This window comes from Manacus candei, unplaced genomic scaffold (assembly GCF_025592945.1).
Source record: "Manacus candei isolate 608988 ecotype Guabito, Panama unplaced genomic scaffold, ASM2559294v1 h1tg000018l, whole genome shotgun sequence".
NCBI lineage: Eukaryota > Metazoa > Chordata > Aves > Passeriformes > Pipridae > Manacus > Manacus candei.
In genome coordinates this window covers 16,415,914-16,440,074 of record NW_026138066.1, presented here as the reverse complement: position 1 = coordinate 16,440,074, position 24,161 = coordinate 16,415,914, and the positions used below count along the sequence as shown (strand labels likewise).

The 24,161-nt window shown below is 46.2% G+C and overlaps 1 protein-coding gene across 5 annotated transcripts in view; it reads left to right on the top strand.

Moving 5' to 3' along the window:
• WASHC1 (WASH complex subunit 1) overlaps positions 1–24,144 on the top strand; it is a 43,425-nt gene extending 19,281 nt beyond the window's left edge. For all 5 annotated transcript variants that reach the window (XM_051784000.1, XM_051784001.1, XM_051783999.1 and 2 more), the window contains 9 exons: positions 13,791–13,902; positions 14,595–14,741; positions 19,635–19,771; positions 20,669–20,804; positions 20,893–21,097; positions 21,374–21,538; positions 21,753–21,911; positions 22,527–22,595; positions 23,113–24,144. In XM_051784000.1, the coding sequence (XP_051639960.1) occupies positions 13,791–13,902; positions 14,595–14,741; positions 19,635–19,771; positions 20,669–20,804; positions 20,893–21,097; positions 21,374–21,538; positions 21,753–21,911; positions 22,527–22,595; positions 23,113–23,264 (1,282 nt within the window). In that variant the 3' untranslated portion in view covers positions 23,265–24,144. The remainder of the gene's footprint in view (positions 1–13,790; positions 13,903–14,594; positions 14,742–19,634; positions 19,772–20,668; positions 20,805–20,892; positions 21,098–21,373; positions 21,539–21,752; positions 21,912–22,526; positions 22,596–23,112) is intronic.
• The last annotated feature ends 17 nt before the right edge of the window (positions 24,145–24,161 follow it).

Below are 24,161 nucleotides of genomic sequence, written 5' to 3'. Positions count from 1 at the left end.
CTGATCTCTCCTCCTGACCATGTGCTAAAAAGACTTGTCTTTACAAGTCGTGCAAGTCTTTACAATGGGACCAGGTATCCACCTTTGCATGTTTGTTATCAGTTAATTCTGAAACCAGAACTGCATGGGCATGTTGACACCTTTTCTAGGCTCATCTCTTGACCATTGTTTCAGGGTTTCTACCCAGTTCAGACATGGTAACATGTGAATCACTGGTACCTGGTGTTCAGAAATGTTCAGGGGTGCCTTGAAAGTAGCATTGGGTTGGAGGGAGGCAGCAGTTCAGCATGAGCCTGGTGGGAAGGTGTGTTGGGGAAACGAGGGGTTTTTCTGTGGGAGGACACGCAAGTTGGGCTGCAGTATGTCTCTGGCTGAGTTTTGCTAGCAGCCATGGTGCCAATCCCTCAGTAGTTCAGTGTGATGTCCATGTCAGTTCAGGGTCCAGGCAGTGACCTGCACCTTGAGGGCTGTCCAGAGAGCAGAGGTGGGACTGACATCCCAGCCACACCTGTGAGTGGCTCATGGCTGCAGTCCTTTAGCGTGGGAGTGTTCAGCGTGCTTCCCTAATATCTTCCCACTGTTGTGGTGCCCTGAGAAAGTTTTCCAGGAGAACTCCGAAACTCTGCTCTTTGTGTAGCTTAATAAGCATCCTTTCCTTGAAAAACTCTGGATGTCAGTGGATTGGAAGGATCCAGATCTGCACTTGACAGGAGATGCAGTGGCTGAGATTTTGTCCAGTGATAAGTCTCTGTTAATGAAGAGAGTTTTGGCAAAGATCTTATGAACTTCCCCATCCAGAGTGGCACTCCTTTCCTGCTCAGTCCCTTACCCAAGTGGCTGCAGCTATTTCTGTCTGGAAATAGGCAAGGAGAAACAGATCATAACAAGTCAGTGTGTGCCTTAGAGCAGAAGAAGTGTTCCCTTGTTCCTTAGCCTACAGTTTCAGCAATATTGTCAGGGTCTCTCACTCCCACTCTTCTTGACACAACTGCCATGTTATTCTTTTATTGTACAAAGTGATAGCTCTACCTTCTCAACTAGCTTCAGACACTGGAGCCCCACACATGTGTTGGGGTGATTTTCTGTTTCTGTGGATGATTTTGTATACTCACTCAGCCCTGGAGGAAGAGATGCAAGTAAGTAATTTTGTTTTACAGGCATGACTTCCATTAGGGATCTAATGCAGAGAAAACTGTCTGGAAAATAACACTGAGTGCCTTGAAATGTGTATTACAGGCTCCCTCCTATTTAAGTGGGAGTGTGCACACTGAGGGGAGAATTCTGGGAGGAACACCAGTGCCAAAGGTCTGTTCTTCACACTTGACTGGAGGATTAAATTCCCTTTCCATGGTCCTTTCTGACTGGCTGTGATGCTGTCACTGGGCTTCTGCAAATGGGGTGGGTTAGAGTTTGGGTGTAACTGCAACTGACAGTTAAGACAGCAGTGCTTTTGGAGACAGTAGATCCATTTGCAGATGCTAATGAAGGGCTTCCTGTTTTTCTTCCATCTAAATTCTCCAAGCAGTCATTTTATTGAAGGAATTCACCATGCTGTGCCATTAAGGAGAGGAGAGGATAAAAATTATTTTTGGAGCCCAGGATAAGGGATTTGGATGGTAGAGTGTGTTAAAGAGAAACACCAGGTGGGTAAATTAGTGTCTTCTGAGATGGATTCCTTTCTTAATTTATCCAAGAACATGATCCTTATTCTGGATTAATATACATTATAAAACCAGGTATTTGCATTTGAATTTACTTCTAGGACTCTTGTTTTAGATTGACCAGCAAAGCTGAATATGAAAACATGCTTGCTGGGCTTAAGAGGCATAACAGGACATTCCTTTTAGAACAGTAGGTAAAGCTCCTCTCTGTAGTAGTACAGCAGGAATAGCCTTACTGATTATTTCTGACATATGTATAACATGTCAGTCATTCCAGTAGCTTAGCACCAAGAAGTAAGAAAGTTCATGGTCTCCACAGAGTTCTCTATGTTGATTTGTCCCAGTGACTGGGTTGGTTTGGTTTTGCTTCAACAACAATACTTTAGAGAGTGACATCCTGGATTTTGTTAATTCCAGAGCAAACTGTGTGTGACTATTCTTTTTAGGAAGGGAGGGTGTGAAGCTCCCAGCTGAGCATCAGGCAGGATTTTCTTTGTTCTTCGTAGCACATGGGCGATTTAGGGGTGGGGAACAAACAAGGACACAGCCAAAATCATGCCCGTCATTACTCTTCTTGCTTACTTTTAGCTGTGATGAGGGGTTTAGCTGCTGCTAAAGGCATTGATCCATGAGAACATTTACTGTTTGAGTATGTCAGAGGGAGAGTGGTTAGGCTATTAAAATTTATGAATTTACTGTCCTGGCAGTTTTGGGGTAGGAAAGGAGGTTTGGGAAGGTGTACTGTACAAATTTGTTCTGGTATTACTGTGAAAATAGTGTTTCCATTCTTAATGACTATTTGTGAATCGCTATGTTGGAAAGATGAGTTTTAAAAGGACAGTGGGGAAAATGAAATCATGAGTCTAGAACTATTCTAAAGGTGATGTTTGATCACTGATGTGGCACAGACTGTTCATTGGAATGACAGAGCAGCTCTCGGGCCAAGCAGAGAGGTATCTGCTTTTCAATGCTGTTAGGAACATCTCTGTCTGTGGGCCAAAGTTTTCAGAGAAAGAGTAGCTAGAAATCCCTCAAGAAAGTGCTGTAATCACTCAGGAAAGGTGTTAGATGGATAACGTGTCATAAAGAGTTGCTCTAATTTGTTGAAGAAGCACTTAGGCTCAAATTAGCTTGTTGATGGGCATATCACAGAAGGTGCCTTTTGAGATTTGAGTGTGACTGCAATTGATTGTAGGAGAACGAATAAGTAACACTAAACAACCTCCGTTTCTGAAGAGCCAATATTGTGAAATAAAAAACTTCATTTGCAAAAATCATGTAAAGAAATATTTCCTTTAAGAGAGGGAGACCTGTTTTGAAGTATCTGTTATGAGAAGAAGTTCAAATTGAAAGCACAGGTGAGAAAGGAAAGAGATAAGTTAGCAATGTGGTTTTGTAATGGCAAAGGGGTGATAACTGTTTCTGATAAAATGTGTCTTATGTGGTTGGGCTTGTTTTAATTGTAGCAAAATTTTGGGGGGAATCTTGGGAATGGACACTAGTCCTTACAGGGTGCTGAAGAGGATCATTGCTGAGCAGAAGTAGCAGGTATCAATGTTCACAAGGGCAGAATTATCTAACTGAAGGAAGACTGGAAGGAAGTATAAGAAATTTCGTTGAAATAGAAGCTGTTGAAAGTACAGGGGTCTCTGCAGCAAATATGGTGAACAGAAACACAGTAGTGAGTGCAAAACAAAATGACCTGGATACTCCAAGTCATGCTTCAGAGGCTGGTTTGGTCATTTACTAAGTATCTGGTGACAACCTCAATAGTTCAGGACAGAGTGAGGGAAGACCACAGAGGCAGACCTTTTATTATGTGATGGAAATCAGAAAGGAGAGTAAGACTTAGAAGAAGAAATGAAGTGTAGTTGTCTTTGAGGGTTTCCCAGCTGATGAAACAGACTGTTTTATGGTAGCAAATCCTTTTTCTTGGTTAGGCTTTCCTTCCCCTGAATATGCACATCCAATTGTGCAGGACAGTGGTTTTTATAGAGACAGATTTTAGTTAGGGATTTTTAGTTTTACAGAGACAGATTTTGTTGAGTGAGCACTAGCTTGTAAATGCTAGCTCTTAAGTATCTGTTATTGAAAAGGGGAATGAAAGGTTCAACTGACCGTGCGCAAGTCAAATTTTGTGTGATTGCCATCAGTTACTCTGAAGTGGAGAAAATTTAAGGTCAGTGCAAAAGCCTTTACCTTTAAACATATGTCTTAAACGTGGTTAGAGGCTATATTATGGATCCCAATAAAGAAGTGGTGGTGGTGAGAGAACGGGCAGTATTTTGTGTCAGGGCTTGCTGGTTGTAGTTTATTCTGGAGAGCAGCAGTGGGATGGGTTTGACAATGGGGAGGTGCTGAAAAAGGCAGAAGTACTTGCACAGGTGATCTTAAGCTCAGTAAAATGGAAAATTAACTGCTGAATGGTATGTGTTAACTTCTGTGAATTAATGCAAAATTGTTCAATTTAGTGAAGTATGGACTGAAAATCTGATCTGCTGGGCCTGCACTGTGAATTTCTTTTGTTACAGGGGACAAATGATTCCACTCTTGGTTTCACAAGCAACCGAGACTTAATTAACACTTGGAAATCGCTTTGAGATCTTTGGGTGAAAAATTATGAAGTTCTAAGGATGTTTGATTAAATGCAAAGAACAGCAATGGTTTTCTTGGCAAACCATGAGAGAGTCCTACTACCAGGGATCATTTTCTGCTCTGGAGGCAGGTGTGTTTTGATCAGCATTCTTATTCTTGATGGCAATGGGTTGTTTTGGTAGTGAAGATCAACAGACTGAGAGCAGATTTGTGCTGTGTGCTGTGTTGGTATAAAAAATCCTCTACCCCAACGAATGAGAGGGAGCTCAGCTTTCCCAGTATGTTCAGCCTTACATAAGGGCAAGACCTGTAGTAGAACTCTAGAGATGTTCACTACATTGGTTCTTATCACACGTGTGTAACTGGGTACTACCTACCTTGGTCAAGAAAACCAATTTAAAACCACTTGGAAGATACAGGGGAAATCTAGGAATGAAGAGGGGCTTCCTGATCTTCTGCTACAGATTGGACTGTCCTCTTGTTCTGCTGTGTTGAGTCAATGTGGATTGCCTTGCCAGTGGGGAGGAAGGCTCTGCAAATGTCACTCTTCCCACATGATCCTGGCGATGTAGTGAGGCATCTTTGGCTCCAGTGGGGCACAGGCTGAAAGGGCTGGGGCAGCTGCTTGTCAGTGCTCACCTCCTGCTCTTGCTGCGTTCAGGTGAAGTTCAGAAGAAACACAGTTTTTGGCTGGTGGCTTTATGCATTTCTCTTGCAACCCTGCCCCGGAGAGGACACAGATCAGACATCTAAATCCAGGCTGATCTGTCTCCTGTAACTACTTCTGATAGGAAATGTGGAGCACAATGTTGATCAAGAGTGAGCTGTGTAACAAAAACACTGTCGGTGTAGAATCAGATGTGGTGCCCAAATGAAGGCTGGGAAGGAGTTTATTCCACACTCAGTGATTGAGAGGACTCTGAGATCTTTTTAAAGGTATTGGCTCTCCCTACCCCCAGATATAGTTCACCACAGAGTCACCTGGGCATTTCTCCACTGCCTATCTTTCCTGTGACTCTTTGTAGTGACATGCATTTTCTTTTCAATGGGAACAAGGAGGAAGATCTTTGGCTAGTCTGAGAATAGAGCTTTGATGGGAGAAAGAAAAGCGTAATGTTTGTGTACACAGTTGATTAATTTAAGGTTACAAGGTGCCAAAACACCTCTCAAGCTATCTGCCAAATAAGATCTATTACTTCAAGCAACATGACAACAAAATTTACTTTTGACAGTCTTGTAAAATTCTGTCCAAACAGGATTATCCTTCCTTTCATAAGTGATTAAAAAAAAAGAAGGTAAACAAACCCCGAAACACTTAAGGCTATTACTACAAAATATTGAGCTTCAGTGAGTAAATACTTATGAGATTTTTTTGCAAGGATGAGTGAATACTGTATAGATAACAAACCAGTTACTATACTTTATTAGTAACTTTTACTAGTTACACCATTAGTATCAGTTACTACAACACCTCTCCCATGAGGAGAGGCCAAGAGAGTTGGGATTGTTCAAACTGGAAAAGAGAAGGCTCCAGGGAGACCTTTTTGCAGCCTTTCAGTACCTAAAGGGGGATTATAAGAAAGATGAGGACAAACCTTTTAGCAGGGCCTGTTGGGATAGGACGAGGAGTACTGGCTTTAAATTAAAAGAGGGTGGATTCAGACTAAGTATAAGCAGTACATGTTCTGTGATGAGGCTGGTAAAACACCACAACAGGTTGCCCAAAGAGGTGGTAGAGGCTCTGACCCTGAGAATATTCAAGGCCAGGCTGGCCAGGGCTCTGACCAGCTTGATCTAGCTGACGATGTCCCTGCTCTCTGCAGAGGGTTGGACTAGATGGCCCTTAGAGGTCTCTTCCAACCCAAACTATTCTGTGATTCTGTACTTACAGCATCAGCTGCCTACTATCTCAAGACCATTCCTGTGGCTGCTGCTCTGGGAAGCAGTTCCACTACCAGTGGGGGAACTCAAAAGGTCACCTGTGAAACTCCAGCAGTACTGGGAAAGAACCATTTTTTCCCATTGCTTCTTTTAGAAGTAATCTTTCCCAAAAGTTGTCACTGTGATGGTAGAACCTGTTTTGTTTATGTATCTTAACACTATTAATGGAGAAGTAGTTTTACCAAAAGTAGCCTGTGTAGTTTAAATAGAAGATCTAATTGTGTAATTTATTTGCAAACACTGACTTTCTGCTTAGTATACACAGACTTTTTATTTAGTACATATTTCTTCTAAAAAAGGAAAGCACATCTGCTTTCGGATCAGTCAGTGGTGGGAGGCAAGTAAAAAGACTGGAAGGTTAAAGAGGAACTTGTTTGTGACCTTTTTTTTTTTTGGGAAGAAAAAGGGAAGCTGCTTTTCTGGGGAAGAGAACAAGCTGCAGGGGAAGAGGGAGGAGGGTGCTGTGATGATAGGTCAAAATTCTAAGTTTCCAGTTTTACATAAACTTAACTCACAGTAGCAGGAGTGCCTTGCAAGATGAGAGATTAAAAAATCAAACTGAAATGATTTTTGTGTGAGAACATGACCTGTGGAGAGTGGTATTTGCCAGATCCTGCTGAGGATAACCTGGCAACCTTGATCACCCTCCGATCTGCAAAGCGGTTCGGCATCACAGGAACAGGGCACTGTGCAAATGCTAAAACACCTGCAAATCAGGCTTGAGGAGCAATCAAAGTGAGATAAACATTAATTAGTATAATACCCAAGCCCTTAATAGAGGAAGGAACGTTGATTACACTGTCTCACTTGGGATTTCTTTCTGTCAGAGATGGTGTATGATGACAGTTTCTGATTACACTTACTCAGACATGAAGTAAGACCTTAAAAACTGTTTAAATATGGAGAGAGAAGAGCAGAAAGCAAACAAGTTGATCTTTCTTTGAGTGGTTGAATGTGTTTGGTTTTTTATAAGAGTGTACATTTTTTGCTTTTTGCCTTTCAAACTTTTGAGGTGAATTGGTTTTGTGAGCTGGTTTTGAATGCTTCCCTGGATCACTATAAACTGTAAATGTCTTAGCAGCCTTTCCTTTGCTCTCCCCATCTTGATCCTGAGATGTTGCCAGCTGCTGGGATAGAGGCACAGCGTGGGAGTGGGGAGTGGGTTTCTTGCATTTCATTTTTTGCACTGCCAGTCATGAACTCTGAGCTGGCCCACCACAGCGCGTAGGAAGTAAGGGGTAAGGCCATTTGTAGAGAGCACTCTGGTGCCTCATAAAACATTATCTTTTGTTAGCCAGCCTGAACGCTCTCATATATTCTAGCTAAGATCTCTAGGCCCGCTTCAGTCTAGGGATTGTGCGTCAAAGCTCTGAGTTATGGGTACAGGGGTTGATGCATTGATGTTTTCCCATCACTACAGCAGCCTGAGGAGCCATAAAAGTCCACTGCCTTTTCTCAGAGAAGATTCTTGAAAAATTTGAGGTTTTGTTCTTCTTCTCAGCATACAAGTAGAAGAGAGCAGTGACAGAGGTCATAGGAAAGAATCAGGTGAGGAGGGAGTTCAGAAGCCTGAGATGAAAGGTGGACATTTATCTCCCTCAGCACCATCTTCCTTTGCTGCTTTCATCATGGGATGATGCACACTACTTCCCTGACTTCTGGAAGGCAACTGAAACTTGTCCTAGAGTTTTAGTGGTATCTCATTCATCAGTAGTGATATCATGTCAGTTTTGACACCAGTGCTGTGGAGCAGTAAATGGCAGCCAGCACTGTTTTCTTCCCTTGTTACCCTGCTCCAGCACCAGCTACTTGGAGAGTCTGGGAATGTAATAAAATACAAGAGCTTTAAACTCCATCCCTTCTTATTCATACTTCCTGCAGTTTGGCAGGAATTTAATAAAAGCACACTTTGTTGGGGGAAAAAAAAAAGAAAAAAAAGGCAGCTTGACTTTCAGGCAAAAAGCCAAGATTTAATAGAATAAATTTACTGTATGTACCCTGAAGTTTAGAACAGCACTGCCAAGCATCCCCCTGCTATCTCTCAGAGCTGGAGCTTGGGCTGGGAGGAGACCAGAAGCTTGACTTACTGTGATGTTTCCTTATTTAAGGGAAAAAGTAATTTAATACTTCGTCTGCCTTATCCTCCTGTGCAACTTCATTTCTCATTCTGCTCCATAATGTTCTTTCTCCTTGGTTGATCGCTTACTTTTGTGCTTCAGACATGAAATTGAAGTTCTTTGGTATTCTAGAGAGGTTTGCTCCAGCCTCTGCTGCCTCACCTTTCTCATTCACCTTGATGTGGAGCTTGCCTCTTCTCTCTCCCACTTCACAAGTTTTGTCATCCCTGTCTCTTTTGGGTGACATGTACCCTCAGCATAGACAGCAAAGCGTCTCCTGTTGCTGTGATGCTTCCTTACAGATGAATTCTGTCTTGCTCAGCCACTTTTCTGGGAATATGTCAGCCTGTCTTTAAACCTGCTCTGATTTTAAACTTCTTTCTGATGCTGTCTGATCCCTGGCAAATATAGATGATAAAAATCTCTTTTTTGTTGTTGTTGTTGGCATTATGGAGTGCTTGGAGACATGCACAGAAATGTAGCATTATTGCCAGTGCTGATGACTGTCAGGCAGTATTCAGTGTCCTGGAGGTCAGATTCCTAATGCTTCAAATCTTTTTCCTATGGGAGCAAGAGAACAGTAGTTTTTACCCCAGAAGTAGACACAGATGCAGCAGAGGAGGTCTTCCAGTAGCTGCCTGAATGTGAGATATATCAGGGGAGTTATAAGGAAACAAGAAGTCATCTGCTCTGTGGCTGCCGGTGGGACAGATGAGAGGGGCAGTGATCTGGGAGGAAATATTCCTGGAACTTGCTGTGGTGTTGGAGAGAGCTGCCTGTAAAATGGAGAGGAGTTTAAGGCAGCAGGATGAGGGCCTTAGGAGAATGGAGAAACAAGATCTAAGTTGGGGGTGAGGTGCAGGGAGCTTGAGGGCAAAAAGATTTCAGAGGTACAAGAGAAAGTGAAAGCTTGAATCAAAGCAGCTGAAAGATTGGCTTTAATATCTACTTAGATCAAAAATAAAAGTCTGTATGGATTAAGAGATAATCCACTAGATAGATTTAATCTACCACATGTATTACTTCCCCAAAGAAAAGCATTGGGAGGGGAGGGTTGATTTGGCTCAGTGCCCGGGATTTGAAGGTAGGTGATTATTCTTTTTCCACAGGCCTCCTGTTCACTTGTCCCAAAGGGAGCACATCCTGATGAAACGGGGGGGGGGGGGGGCTGTTGCTGTAGCCTCCTGCTTCTTCGCAACTCCAAAGTCACATTGAATGTAACTAAAGGCGTTTCTCAAGCAGAAGAGAGCACGGAGAGCAAAATAACACAGCAGTGACTAATAACTTAGGCATGGGGTAGGCTCAGACGCTGATGGTGGCTTTGGCTGTCTGAGCAAAGGGTTCTGAGGGGCAGCAATGGGTGTTTTATGAACACTTACCCCTGCTGTCCTGAGTGCAATTGCCCTTCAACCAAACACTGCTCAGTGACGAGCTCCGAATGCCACCTTGCTTCAAGCACTTTGCTCCTGAAATCCTTGGCAACATCCCTCCCTCCCTTTCTCTTTCCTTTCTTTACAAACACTGGTTGACCCGTAGAGTAAGTTCAGTTTCCACAGCAGTAGAAATACTAAAATGACTGGAGGATGATTGAACACAAGGGGTTTTTCTCCATGTATTTTTTCTGGATCAGTACAGTATATTGTCTCTTTTAACTAACACATGCAGCTGTATCTTGAACTGTACATGCGTAACAATCATGCACTTCTAGGAGGCTGTAGATATGATGGAATTTGGATTAGTTGGATTGAGGAGGTTTAATATTTATTTTAAAAGTTATCTTGTTCAGCAACAAATAAATTAATTCTGTAGACTGATGTGTATTCCTTCAGTGTTGTGGGCCTGCATCTGTACCACCTCAGGTGAAGGTTTTTGGCAGAACTCCTAAGGTCAGTGGGATTTGGCCTGTCAAATCCTAGAGTAGCAGGTCACAGAAGAGAGTACAGAGTGCCTTGGGGAAGAGCCATCATGGTTTGAAACACCTGAGCTGCCACTGGACAACTTCCCCAGCCTGTGCTGGGAGTGGGCTGTCTGCCTGATACTGCCCTTTTACTGATCATATTTGGTGGGCAGTAGGGATGGATGAAACTCTGGATGTCTTCCCTCTTTCCTTATGGATGCACCATTACTGTTGCAGCTAGGACACAGTAATTGCCAGTCATGTCCGGGTTTTAGGGCTGTTTCCTTTTTAAGAGAGGTTCCAGCAAATTTTAAATGAGAAAGGTGTGTGCAGCACAGTGGACTGAGAGGTGCTTTGCTCTCTGTTATTCCCATGGTGCTGACTGTGCTACAGGAGGGATGAGGAGTCTGGCACTGAGAAGCCCTTTGGAATAGCCAATGCACTGCTGTGTTTGGTGGGGCTGTAAAGGGAGTTGTGGCACTGTTCCTCTCCTACACAGGTGTTTTGGAGGATGAGAATTAAATGTGGGAGGGGTTAAGAGTGAAAGGTAAGTGTAACTGGGATTCCTCAAAAACTCCTTTGCTTCTTCACAGCTAGCAAAACACTGAGTGAGGCAAGGGAGAGGAAGAGGTTGATACCTGGTGAAGCACTGGGGATGATGTGGGGCAGGAAAGGGAGCGAGGGAAGCATTTCACTGCCTCATTTGACCCACTCACATTCATGGAGTGGAAGGAAGGAGAACACTTACTGGTTTCTAGGTCTGAGCTTGCATAACTGCTTGCTTAACACTTCCTTCTGGGAGAGAAACATGTGCCCTGTCAGGTCCTGAAAATTGTGTCTGGGAGTCAGCAGGGTATTGGCTAAAAGGCAATTGATACCTTGCTTTTATGTGGAGCTTCAGGAAAGCTTCGTTGAGTTCTTCTAGGAGAGAGGTCTACTCACAGGTGAGAGAGAAAATTGCATCATTGATTTGAGGGAAAGCAGCAAAGCAGAAATAAATGTCTGGGGTTTTTTCAGTTTTGAAGGAAGAAAAAATAGTCAGGTGCCCCCAGGAGCAGTACTGGAAATAGTGTCAATCAATACAATTATGAAACTTCTAGAAGAGAGACGAACTGTGAGATGGGAAGATGTTCTGGGGAGAGCAGTTAGGGAAGACTTAGGTACTTCAGAGGCATCTCACACTTGAACAAAACCAGGCAATGGGACAGCCCTATGACACATAAAACTTGCTGCAGACAGGTGCTAGAAAATGCACACTGAAAGGAACAACAGAAACTACTCTGAGAACCTATCAAGTGTATAAGTGATGTGGACTTACTCCACTCAGGCAGAGGGAGGATGTGGGAAGAAAATCATGAACAGATTTGTACTCAGTGTTGGTACAAAATACAAGCTGTTAGACTGTGTTTAAAATAAAAGGATGGAGAAATGGAGAATAATTCTGAGAGGGAGAATCTCATGAGGTTCAGTTTTGCTCGTCTCCTACTCCAAACAGAATAAAGTGGAAACAGGCTGTGTGTTATCCTGCCGTATGCATAAGGAAGGTCTTTCATGCTTCCAGGAACAGGGGAGCATGGCTATAACAAACAGAAACACTTAAAGCTGTTTAGTGAAAAGTGGGGTACTTTCAGAATGATACAAAGTAAAACAGGTTTGTATTGGCTGTTTTTCACTACCTGCGTTGGGAGGGGCTTTAGTGAGTCCATTTCTGTACTGTAATAGGGAATGTGCTGCACAGGGTGAAAATATTTGAAAAGATGGATTTGATACAGTTTGAAATTGGGAGCCATGGATCACTGCTGATGTCAAATTTGTTGCTGAAGGGACTTATACAGACAGAGCAGAAAAAAAGTGTGAGAGCTCTCTCAAAAGCAAAGAGGGACTTTTGGTGAAATTGAAAGACAGTACTTGAGATTGATTTTTACAGGCACAGAATGCTCTGATGGAACTCATTGCTACAAAACACAGGTGAAGTGGAGTGCTCTCTCTCCTAATGGGTTGTATAGCCATAAAAGTACTCTTTGCTGGTTTCATTGGAGAGGTGAATGTTCAGAACACTTTTCAGCTTCTGAGCTTGAAGCTAGGAAGAACCTGCTGGTCGTGCATGGGGAAGGAAGATCTCTTCTGAGAGGGTGACTCCGTAGTTTCCTGTAGCTGATGTCTGCTCCCACTGTCCCTCCTAACCTCTGGTTGAACCTGTGTGACAGTTCCCGCAGCATGGCAGCCACTGTGCGTGACATGCAGGCAGCTTTGACTGTGCCCCTGGCTGCAAGGTCTCTACTGTAGGCTTTGTGGGAAAGGAATATGTCCACATGGTGAACACAGAGGTATTTAACCAGTGTCTGCTCTCCCCTCTTGCCACAGAGTGCTTTTCACCTCAGTCCCGAAGCATTTTGATGCTGATCTAGTGTCATGGTTTATCCCCAGCCTGCAACAAAGCACCACACTGCCCCTTGCTCACCCTGCCCCCAGCAGGCTGGGGGGGTGGAGAACTGGAAGGGTAAAAGTGAGAAAATTCATGGGTTGGATAAGAACAGTTTATGGAAATAAAATATTATGATAATAATACTGTAATGAAAAGAAAAATAACATAAAAGGAAGAGAAATAAACCCCAAGAAAGACAAGTGATGCGAATGAAAAACAATTGCTCACCACCAACTGACCGAAGCCCAGACAGGCCCTGAGCAGTGGCCCCCAGCCAACTTTCCCCCTAGTCTATATGCTGAGCATGATTCCATATGGAATGGAATATCCCTTGGGTCAGTCAGGATCAGCTGTCCTGGCTGTGTCCCCTCCCAACTCCTTGTGCACCCCCAGCCCACTCGCTGGTGGGGTGGGGTGAGAGGCAGAAAAGGCCTTTGCTCTATGCAAGCCCTGCTCAGCAGTAACCAAAACATCCCTGAGTTATCAACAGTGTTTCCAGTACAAATCCAAAACACAAGCCTATACCAGCTACTATGAAGGAAATTAACTCTACCCCAACCAAAACCAGCACATCTAGTCATGCAAAAATGATGCACATTATTGTGCTTCATTTCTCCAAATGAGGTCCTAATCTTGTTTAACTGATGTGGAAACCAAATCACAAAACTGCTAAGCAACATAGACAAAGTTGTGTAACGATCTGCTGGTACAGGAGAGGACAGTGTAAGCCATGTGAGTCCTGAACTCTGCTCGTTAACATGTGTTGCCTTTCACTTGTGACAAGTCATTTTTATTAAAAATATGTTGGCAGTTGATAACTGGCTGTGGCTTTCTCGTCAGCAGTACCTGCAGAGAGGCTTGTGGCCCTCTGGCATTGGCAAAAAAGCTGCAGTTTTCCATCTTTCTGTGCCTTAAACAGCCTCAGGAACATTGTGCTGTGAGTCACGGACTAGCCCTACTTCGTGTCATGTCGGAGTACATAAAGCTCTCAGTGGGATGGAGATGAGTGTGTCTCAACCAGCACTTTGTTTTGCCCTTTGAAACAACCCAGTCTACTGAGACTTGCATCCTTCTCTGAGGGTCTGGGCACTGGCTGTTGCCTAAAAATCGCTGATTCTGGATTCTTCATCCTAGGAAATGTGCTTGCTTCCTAGGATCTCTCAGCGGGTAGAGGCCAGCCGGGCACAGCTTCAGGCAATTGGTGAGAGAGTCACACTCGCCCAAGCGAAGATTGAGAAGATAAAGGGCAGCAAAAAGGCTATTAAGGTAGTGACTTCAGTGAAGGCTGCACTGTTTCCTTTCTTCCCTCCACCTTCTCTCTGTACCCCTGATGTAAGCTCTGGTGAAGAAAGGGTGCTCAGCCACCACAGCTGCTGCTCACTCACCACTCCATGCCTTGCTGCTGAGCAGGGTTATGATGAGAATCCCATTCCTGACTTGGCCAACTGATGATTTTTAGACCCATGAGCCACACAGCCCCAGGCTTTATGGGGCCTTTATAGGTTTCTGTCCCAGCTGCCTCCTGAGAAAGATGAAAGGTGTGTGCTGAGTAAGCCCAACACCCTCGCACTTCAGACTCATAGGCAGTTTGGCTATTTGAATGAAAGCTGCTGTTAGAGAGCCTCCCCTTAGTGCATCTTAATCCCATTAAGCCATGTAAAACTGGTGAAAATCCTCCTTTCACCATTTTTGCTCCATTTTATACAGTATTTCCAACTCCTTTCCTGCCAGTGGAAGCATTTTTGCCAATGATCTCCTTTTGCTTTTATAGAGAGGTTCTGGCACTTCCAGTTTCAGAAGTGGCAGTCCATGCACATAACTGTTAGGAGCTTACTGTCTCCAAGACTGTCCATTCCCATTGGCAGCACAGATGGGGTGCTCACTCCATTCCACGTGTTTCTGTGTTGTAGAATTTCCCAGCTGTTGGGTTGTTTCAGTCCCTCCTTGTTTCTCCACAGGTATTTTCCAGTGCCAAGTACCCAGCCCCTGAACGGCTGCAGGAGTACAGTTCAATTTTTGCTGGTGCAGAAGACCCAGCTAAACAGAAAGGGCCAAGGCACAAGATTCAGAGCAAACATCGAATGCTGGATGAGAAAGCTCTGCAGGTAAGGGGGAGGGGAACAAACCTTGGCACAAACAAGCAAAAAGAAGCTGGGAGGCTGTTAGTCTCTTTGACAAAGTGGATCAAGGCTTTGGGATATGGGCTGGGAGCAGAACATATTTTCATTTGGTCTGTCAGTGAAAGGATGTGAGATTAGGCTGGGAAGCTTGTGGAGGTGCCAGTTTGAGAGGGCTGTGTCAGTGCAAGACCTTGTCTGGGTGGTTGAGTGCTCTGGGTGTCTGTCAGCTACCAACTCTCTGGAGCAGTTCCATTTCCTGAAATGCTCTTTTCTGCAGCAATTGTTGGTGGGTGCTGCTGCCTGGGCTTAATCCTTCGATTGTGTATATCTGGGATCAGGGTCATAGCTGTTTAGAAAGTAGTTTCTGAAGGCTCTGATGTAAGCAATGGTGAGAGGGGAAAGATAAGAAAGATTATGAGTGTGTCAGGAGAAAAAGAAGTCCCTCATTAGAGCATTGGAAATTGTTGCACTTGGGTATTGTCCCTTCCTGGTTCCCAGCAAAGTTGTACATCTTGGGGAGGAGGGAAGATCATTTTGCTGCTTCTTTAGTTTGTGCTTTGCTTTTCCTTTGCCTACGTACAATAGATGTAGCTCATCTGTTGTAGGTTTCAAGCCCTTCAGAGGGGCTGAATCTCTCAGCCCAGTTGGGGCTTCCAGGTGTGCCCATAGCACAGATGCCTGCAGCTGGTGGCATTGAAGGAGGTTCTGAACTTTTGAGTTCCCTTTTAACCTGTGGATTGAGTGGCAGAGAGGGGAGGTTTTAGGGAGGTCTGAGAAGCAGTGGGTTTGGCAGGAAGTGCTACCAAAGGATTCTTTAACAATTTGGGTCAACATCCCTGGGTTGGAAGGACAGGAGGAAAAGTTGACGTGCTTAAAGTTTAAAAGTTGGTGTGTATGTGCTCTGTCAGGAGTAGCAAATGTGCTGTTCCAGGCAGGTTAAGGGATCAACTTGACAACTTCCCTGCTTTCCACCCCTAAAGAGACTTCCTTTCTAATCCATGTGTGACTTGGCCCAAAAATAAAGCTGCCACTGAATAATTTATCATGCTAAACTTTCCTGAGTGTTAATGGTGTTGAGGCCTCACACAGTGAGGTAGTTATGAATATTTCAGCCAGGCCAAGGAAGCAGGGCTGCTGGCTGACTGGACAGCTGGCAACCTCGAGCAGGGTCCCTGCTTCCTTCGGGTCCTGGCAGTAGGGCAGGGCAGAGCTGCATGGGACCTGCTGCCAGCCTTTGGGAGGCCAGTTAGTGGTGCTGTCTGGCTGGTGGCCCTGTCCCATCAGAGCGTGGGGGGGGCAGAGGTAGGCAGTGAGCAGTGAGTGGACAGGGAGATGTGTCCCTGCCCCGAAGGGCTGGTGCCAATGTATAGCCCCTCAGACAGGAGGGGAATTGAGAAGAGCTTCAGCTGGTAGAAAGCAGTGTCCTGCAGAGAGCCAATGGTATGCCCGTTCAACTGGCCTGCTGGCTCCAACAGGCTGTGCAAGCCTTTCCCCACAGCCATCTGCCTGCAATACCACCTCTTCCTGGTCTCAGGCAGTCTCCATACCTTTGCCATGTTCTGCCCTTTGTGACTAAGGCTGCCATCCCCACAGGGACTTTGTTTCAGGCCCTGGGGGATGTTTGTGTTTGTTGTTCCCCTCCTGTGACCCATCTTTTGATCGTCCTGTGTGGCTGTTGATCTTTCTCTGGCTTTGCTGACTCTGCGTCATGCAGGAGCCTGGTCACTCTTGTCAGGCTCACACACATGAGCTCCTTCATGTCTTCTGTGGGATGGGGGGATGCTGCTTCCAGCTGGTGAATGATGGAGGGCCCTGCACCAGGAGCAGTTGGTGTGTTGAGTGGTGTTTGGTGCGGCCGAGCTCTGACCGTGCTCCAGTGGGACAGACCCTTCTCAGCCATAGCTGAGCACGGAGCCCGATGTGCCTTGCAGTAATGAAATGTGGCAGGGAGAAGTCTAATGTTTGTATTTATGCCCTCCTCAATTATTTAGAGCTTTCAGCAGAGGCTCACTGCCTGTTTTCACTTCTAATGAGGACCTCTTTGCTGGGAGCAGTCACAGTGGCCTTCTCTAACTCCACTCACACATGCCCCACCAGGAAAGCAAAGAGAGTAAGCGGTGGCAGCCTGTGCTCAGCATTCAGGGTTTGTGCTCAGGGGGGAAAGCAGCTGAGCTGGAAATCTGTGTGGTTCTGCAGTTTATTTGAAAATGGTTCCCCCCTTGGAATTTTTTCTTTCCCCCTCCACCCCAAGCAAGTGAAAACTCAGTCATTGAGTGGACACTGTTTAGGTTGGTAAAGTAAGAACTAATGGATTAGAGTGCCAGAAACACAGTCCTTGTGGTAAGCCTGGAAAGCCACTTGCTTTGCACATTGCTGTGGTAGCAGCTGGGCAGGGCTCAACAGGGAGCTGGCTGCAGCCCTGTGGAGCTTCCCAGGCTCTGTGCCCTGCCTTTGCAGTGGGAGCTGTGTATGGGTGCTGCACGTGCCCCTTGGGAGACTGAAAAATGGGGTGGGAGACATGGTCTGCCTGGACTTCAGAAGAGGTACAAGCAAAAGTTACAGTCTGCTGCTGGAGTAACCTTGCTAGGCTTCAAAAATGTCAGTAACTTGGCATGTCCTTGGGAATTCTGCCTCTCTCAGAGCCCACCATAGGCATGGGGAGGCTAAACCAGGTTTTTGCCACTTGCTTATCTTGAAGTGCTTTTCCAGATAGCCTAAGCACTCCCTTGGTATGGGAGAGTGGGATTTGTGGTGTATCACACCAATTCCCTTTGTAATACCGTGTGCTTAATTAAACTTCAGAACCAGGGTGACTTTATGTATTTTTAACTGTAGGTTCTTATGAAGAAAAATGCCTGAAAATGCAGTGTCCTTGGGGGTGTGATCCTGCCAGTTACCAAACTCCAGGCTGGGGTGTTTGAGCATTCAAGCATCCCTCAAGACTTCAGTATGTCAAGGCTGCTGAACTTTGGCTTAAGGCTTTAATCTTCCTATAAGAAAACTACTTTTTAAATGGCGTGTTAACTTCTGGAATTTACAGATGTTGGATATTATTGACAGTGTGTAGCTGTTCCAAATTTTAAAACAGATCTAGGTACTCGAATAAGACTAGCACTTTGATGGCATTTAAATTAAAAGTTTCAGAGTAATACTCATGCTTAGTGCTTTTATAACTGCCTTAGATGAGGCCTATAAGTAAATGTGGGTAATGGTTGGTTTCTCACTATGCCCTTAAAGTAACACACAGTCTTCCAGTGCTAACTGAAATCCACAAAGAGAGAATTAAAAAAATATATATATGACTTTAGGGCTGAGTGTGTCTGAACAGTTCTAGCAAAAAAGTCAGTACTCCCTCATGCTTAAAAAATTAAACATTGGGAAACGAATATTAATGATCAAAAGAACTTTTATTTTTGAGTGTCTGCTTCTACAGTCTCCAAATAAGAATTTGTATATTTTTGCCTACTTCTGAAAAAAAAATACAAGATGTTCATTTCAGTGTATTTTTCACAAGTTGGAACGTGAATTAAATCAAAATCTCCCAGGTCTTATAGCATTTTATAGACTCAGAGCATCATAGAAACTCCTAGTGGATTAACTGAGCTATGACTAAGCCATTTCTTAGGATTTCTGGCTACCAGATCCAAGACTGAAATTTCGAACAGGACAAACTGCTTGTGTCACTGAGATGTGCTCTTAAAACTGAACCAATGGTGGTCTCCATTTCCCCCATACAAATACAAGGAGAGATGATACAGAGAATGGGATGGTGCAGAGATGCTGGAAGTAGTGAGGCTGTAGGAAGCTGTGGGCAGTATTCAAAGTGGTCATCTTCTGGTGAAGGAAACCACAAGTGTGGCCAGTTATTTAACCTGACAAACTGCTCTGGTTTCTCCTGTTATGAACACTTACCGCCTTGCGGCTGCCAGGCTGCTGCTTGCCCTAGTTTGTGAAGAAAGCAGAAGTTGTGAAGGGGCTCAGGGGTGTGAAGGGGTCTGAGGTGGTGGTTTTTCCCCTCCCAAACTGTTTCTGGGTTCAGGAACTGATGCCTTTCCTCCCACTAGAGCGAAGAGTGCTGTGGGCGCTGAGCTTCGTCCCCCGGAGCATGTGGCAGTGGGCACTGCCGTGCCAGCTGAAACACTGGTCTGCTGTGGGATGGCAATTCCTGTGCTCTATAAAAGTCAGGCAGTTCAGATGTAATAAGTCCTTTTCTAAAGGGAGTTCTATATATATTATGCATGAAGTTTTAGAACCGAGAGAGAGGAGATTTCAGTTCATTAGAGTTGAAAACTCCCTCAAATCCCTCAGGCTTTGCAAAACCATCTGGCACACGTTCCACCCTGCACACTCTTTTCTGCCTGATCTCTTGCCTAGTGCAGGCACTCTGTTTTTTCCTAACCTGTTTTTCCTTTGCCTTCCCTGCATACCCCAACAGTGGGATCACAGCTCTTAAAACATCAACTGAAGGCAGCAGAGGGGAGGTAATAGAGACGTCTGTGGGACTCTGCCTGCATGAAAATGTGTAGCAGTTGGAGACACTGTAACAAACGCCTTTTAGACTGTTGTGCTTGATCCCTGCCTCTGACTAGAGCCTGAGTGGTGGCTTTATCTTGGTGGGTCCTTGCCGCAGCAACACGTGTTCGATATGACCCATCCATGGCACCCAAAGCACATGCCATGAGTCTGAACTGCCAAGATTTGTGATGAATGTGGGGTTGCAATGTTGTCCATGTGTTTCCTTCCTCAAAGGGAGGTAGAGAGGAAGCAGTAGGGTTCCCAGACCGTACTGTGCAGCAGTGTGGGTTGTGGTGGCTGGGGAGAGCTACCTCAGCAGCCATGGTTTTAGTGTCTTACTACCTGTTATCTGTTTTCTTGCAGGAAAAGCTCAAGTATTTCCCCGTGTGCGTGAGCACCAAAATTCACCAGGAGGATGATGCAGAAGAAGGCCTTGGCAGCCTTCCCAGGAACATCAGCTCCCTCAGCTCCCTGCTACTCTTCAATACCACCGAGAACCTGTGAGAGCTGGAGCAGAGCTGTGCTGCTCACCTGCCCCTGCTTGTCCTCAGAGGAGCTTTCCCTTCCCCAGGGGTAGCAGTAACTGCTTGCTTTCCTGGGGGTGTTATATATCAGGCTCCTGATAGGACAGGGTTTGCTACATCTGCATTGGCTTCCCTCTAGGAACCCTGTCTTCCCCATTCTTTCCCATGGGTGGAGGGAGTTGTTTTATCTGCACCTGATCTTCTACTCATCTGCATTCAACCCAGTTTTGCACTTCGTGTCCCCAGCTTAGTTTTTCCTATTGTTCCCCTGTAATTTCTCTCCAGCCTTGAGATGTGCTGTCACTCTGCTCTGTGCCAGCCTAGGTACTGCTTCTCCTCCTGATGATTCCTTGCAGCATCACTTGTCTGCCCTCACTGTTTTTATGTCTCCACCTTCTCCCTCACTGCAGTTCCCTTTTCCATTATTGGGCTTTGCCTTATGGTTCCTCCTTCTGCCCATATTGAGGAGCTTCTTTAAGCCCTTTTAGAGATTTCAGCTGCTGGATCTTCTCTTTCTTCTCCTGAGCCATGGATCATTTTCTCTTTTTGTCTTTCCTCCTGGACCTTGAGTGACAAGTCACTGGTGTCCTGCCGCAGGCTGTGGGATGGTTCAGGCTGGGTGGTGGAAAGGGGAGAGCTTGGCAATGGTGGCACTGCAGTGGGGTTTGCTTTAGAGTGATTGGGAGGCTGCACTGGCAGGGTGGGGAGCTGATCGCTTCCTGTTTGTGGAGGGGAAAGGCTGGAAAATGTGGCTAAAAGAAGGAAACTGGAAGGCCCAACCTTTTTGAATGAAGTCAGGCCTTTTTGCGTACACTTTCTTCTGGCCTTCGCTCTCGAGGTAGTATCACTAAAATACATGTCCTCTACTCTTAGGTACAAGAAGTATGTTTTCCTGGATCCTCTGGCTGGAGCAGTGACCAAGACCCATGTGGCTCTGGAAACAGAGACAGAAGAGAAGCTCTTTGATGCTCCTCTCTCCATCACCAAAAGGGGACAGTTGGACCGACAGGTGAGATGCAGCTGCGTTCCCTGCAGTGCCCCTGTTTGCTGCAAGTGCATAGTCACTACCTTATCTTGCTGGTCTGGGTTTCTTTTAGGTAGCTGAAAATTACTTCTATGTGCCAGATCTGGGCCAGGTCCCTGAGATTGATGTGCCATCCTACCTGCCAGACCTGCCTGGCATCGCTGCAGATCTCATGTACAGTGCTGACCTGGGCCCTGGCATTGCACCGTCTGCCCCCAGCAGCGCTATTCCAGAGCTGCCCACCTTCAACACTGAGTTGGTGGAGCCTTTGCAACCAGGTATTTCCAATCCCTGATCCCAGGACCCTGTGAAGGAGGAAGGCAGGGATTGCTAGAAGATGGAGATGAAGCAGAAAGTCCCTTGGTAGAGATTTTAAGATGGATGTTGGAGATACCTTTGGCTTGTGCTTAGGACTGAGTGAAAGCTGCAGCTGGCTCAGGCGCTGGCCTGACTTTAGGCCCCTTACCTCCCTCACCTTCTGCATGGCTTGGGAGGAGGGACCACAGTGTGCCATTCTCTGGGATCCTTCAGATACAACTTATTTCATCTTTCAGATCTTCAAGATGCTGAACTATTGCCACCTCCTCCCCCTCCGCCTCCCCCACCGCCTCCTGTTGTGCCCACCACTGTGCCTCCTCCGCCGCCCCTGCCCCAGCCCACGGCCCCCTCGGAGCCAGCCCGGACAGCGAGCGAGGAGAGCAGCAACACAGTGCCTGCAGGTAAGGGCTAGGCATCTCCCCAGCTTCAGCCCCGTCTGACTCTGACTCCTTGGCTTTAGCCTGTGTCCTTGGGTGGTTTCCTGTGCCTTCCCAGCCTTCCAGTAGAGGGGGGAGGCTGGCAGGGTATTGGAGTAGCCCTTTCCATTGGAATTTGGCTGGGCCTGTAGCTGATGCACTGACCCATGTGTGCTGCCTGTCCTTCCTGTCCCTGCAGCTTCTGTCCAGGGAGCCCCAAAGGAGGTGGTGAACCCCTCTACTGGGCGTGCCAGTCTCCTGGAGTCCATCCGCCAGGCCGGTGGCATTGGGAAGGCCAACCTCCGCAGTGTCAAGGAGAGGAAGCTGGAGAAAAAGAAACAGAAGGAACAGGAACAAGGTGCTGAGGCCCTTCAGCAGAACTGCTCTTCCTTGCTCTCTGCCCCAGGCTGGGGAGGTGTGGGTCTGGGGGCAGGAGGGCAAGTCAGGAGCACAGTGAACTTAGAGAGCAGAAAGGGATTCTCTCTCCTCACAGGCCTGTGTAGGTCTCAGGTGTTTCCCATTCTGTGAACTCACTGAACCCCATCTGCCAGGGCATCCATGTTCTTGACAGAGGCACGCTCTGTCTCAGGACAGAGAAGTTTCCCGTGTGCTGCGTGGGAGCAGGCACACAAATGAAACCCCAGGGCCAAGAGGGGCAAGGCTGAAGCAGTCTGAGCACCTTGGCTGAGGTAGCTGGGGAGGGGAGTGATGGAGCTGGTTTGGCAGAATGAGACTGCAAATGCACAGCCCCTCAAGGAATTCCACTCTTGGATTTCCCCAGAAGATGGCATTACCCTGCAGTGCCTAGTGTTCTCCTGACCTGAAACTGGGCTATAGTTTTGGAATGTGATACAAGAATAGAGATTTGGGGTTTTTTTTTCTTTAATCTGAAGGTAGTATTGCAGGGGAATGCTTTTGCCATAGTGTTTGGTTCAGACTAGTGTTTCTTGACTGACTTATTCTCCTGTTTCAGTGAGAGCTACGGGACAAGGTGGAGATTTGATGTCAGACCTCTTCAATAAACTGGTGCTGAGGCGCAAAGGTACTGTCCTGCAGGGTGGGCTGCTCCTTCCCCCTAGGAAAGAGGGAGAGTGTTTCCTGGCACCTCAGTTGTGTCAGCCACAGCTCTAGAAACAGGAACAGAGAGACTTTCCCTGGCAAGTGTACCACAGTGTGACAGGGAGTGTCGTTAGAGAGGGTGAGCAGAGGAATCTCCACCTCAAGTCCAGCTGGAGGCACTGGAGGAGGTTGTGTGTCTCAGTCAGAGGATGAACTCTGAAAGCTACCTGGACCCCTCACCCATGGGGGCACCTGAGTTGCCCAGCCAGGGGCATTTAGGGCCAGACCATGCCTCAGTGCTGGGCAGAGAACAGCAGGGACTTGCTCAGGTGGAGCTGTACTTAAATGAGCCCTTGGCACAGGACTGTGGTAGCACTGAACATGTTGGCAGCTCTGCTTACCTGGGTGCTGGGAGCATGGCTTTCCCCCTCCCCTTTGCTGAGTCTGTGTGTTCTCTAGTCCCTGGGTGTCACTTACTGGTGATTTTCCTTCCATCACAGGTATTTCAGGGAAAGGGCCAGGAGCCTCTGGGAATGCCGATGCTCCAGGCAGTCCTGCCGGTGCCTTTGCTCGCATGTCGGACTCAATTCCACCCCTCCCACCCCCACAGCAGCCCGTGGGTGAGGAGGATGAGGATGACTGGGAGTCATAGATGGGGTCAGTTGAGCATTAGTGTCAATCTGCTGCTGTCTGAAAATTTTAATAAAGTTGAAAGAAGCAGGTCCTTCCACCTTCATTTTGGTAAAAGTGGGAAGTGTCATCAATTAAGGGTGTGGAAAGGGAAAGCCCAGCTGTCCACGCATGGCTGGTGGGGACCAGCCTTACAGCACAGCATCACCAGCCACAAGCCAGAGGGCACCAGCAGCTAGAAGCAGGTGCCCCCCCTCCCTCTTTCACTGGGGTGCAGGCAGAGCTTGTGCAGGGTTGGTACCCTCTGAAGGGGCAGGAGACTCACAATGGAAGTTTCTCATAGGCAGCTCTTTCTTTCCCTGTGGGGCTAATTAACATACAGGGAGTGGGTAACAGCTCTTGTGTCATAATTTTAAGTATTCTTCATTGTGAAGAGCCTTGAGAGGTAGCATCCAGCTGCTGAAACTGGGCAGAGAGGAAAAGGAAGCTCCTGGGAAGAAACTTGCTCAGGATGACAGAACAAGCTGGGGCCGGCTGTGGGATGATGTAGCTGTCCCTGTTGTTATTGCTGCCCTCCAGCACTGACCTATAACCTTGGAAAGAACCCCAGGAATGTTAACCTAAAAAAGTTACTTTTAATTGAAAAACTTAAGCAGTAGAAAGAACAGAGCAACCCTCTGCCTAAGCATGATCACAGGAGAAGTGCTATATTATGGCCATATCCTTATTCCCCTGGAAAGAATGAACTGCTCTTTGAATCTACTGACAGCTTGAAGCAAGAGGATAAGAAATGTTACCCATAGCTGCCTTGTGGCTTACCACTCCAGCTGTGTGTTATTCCAACAGGACACAAACTAATGGCCTGCTAGTTTACAATTCCTGTGAAAAGCTCTATGTTGTCATTGACCATCAGGCCTCC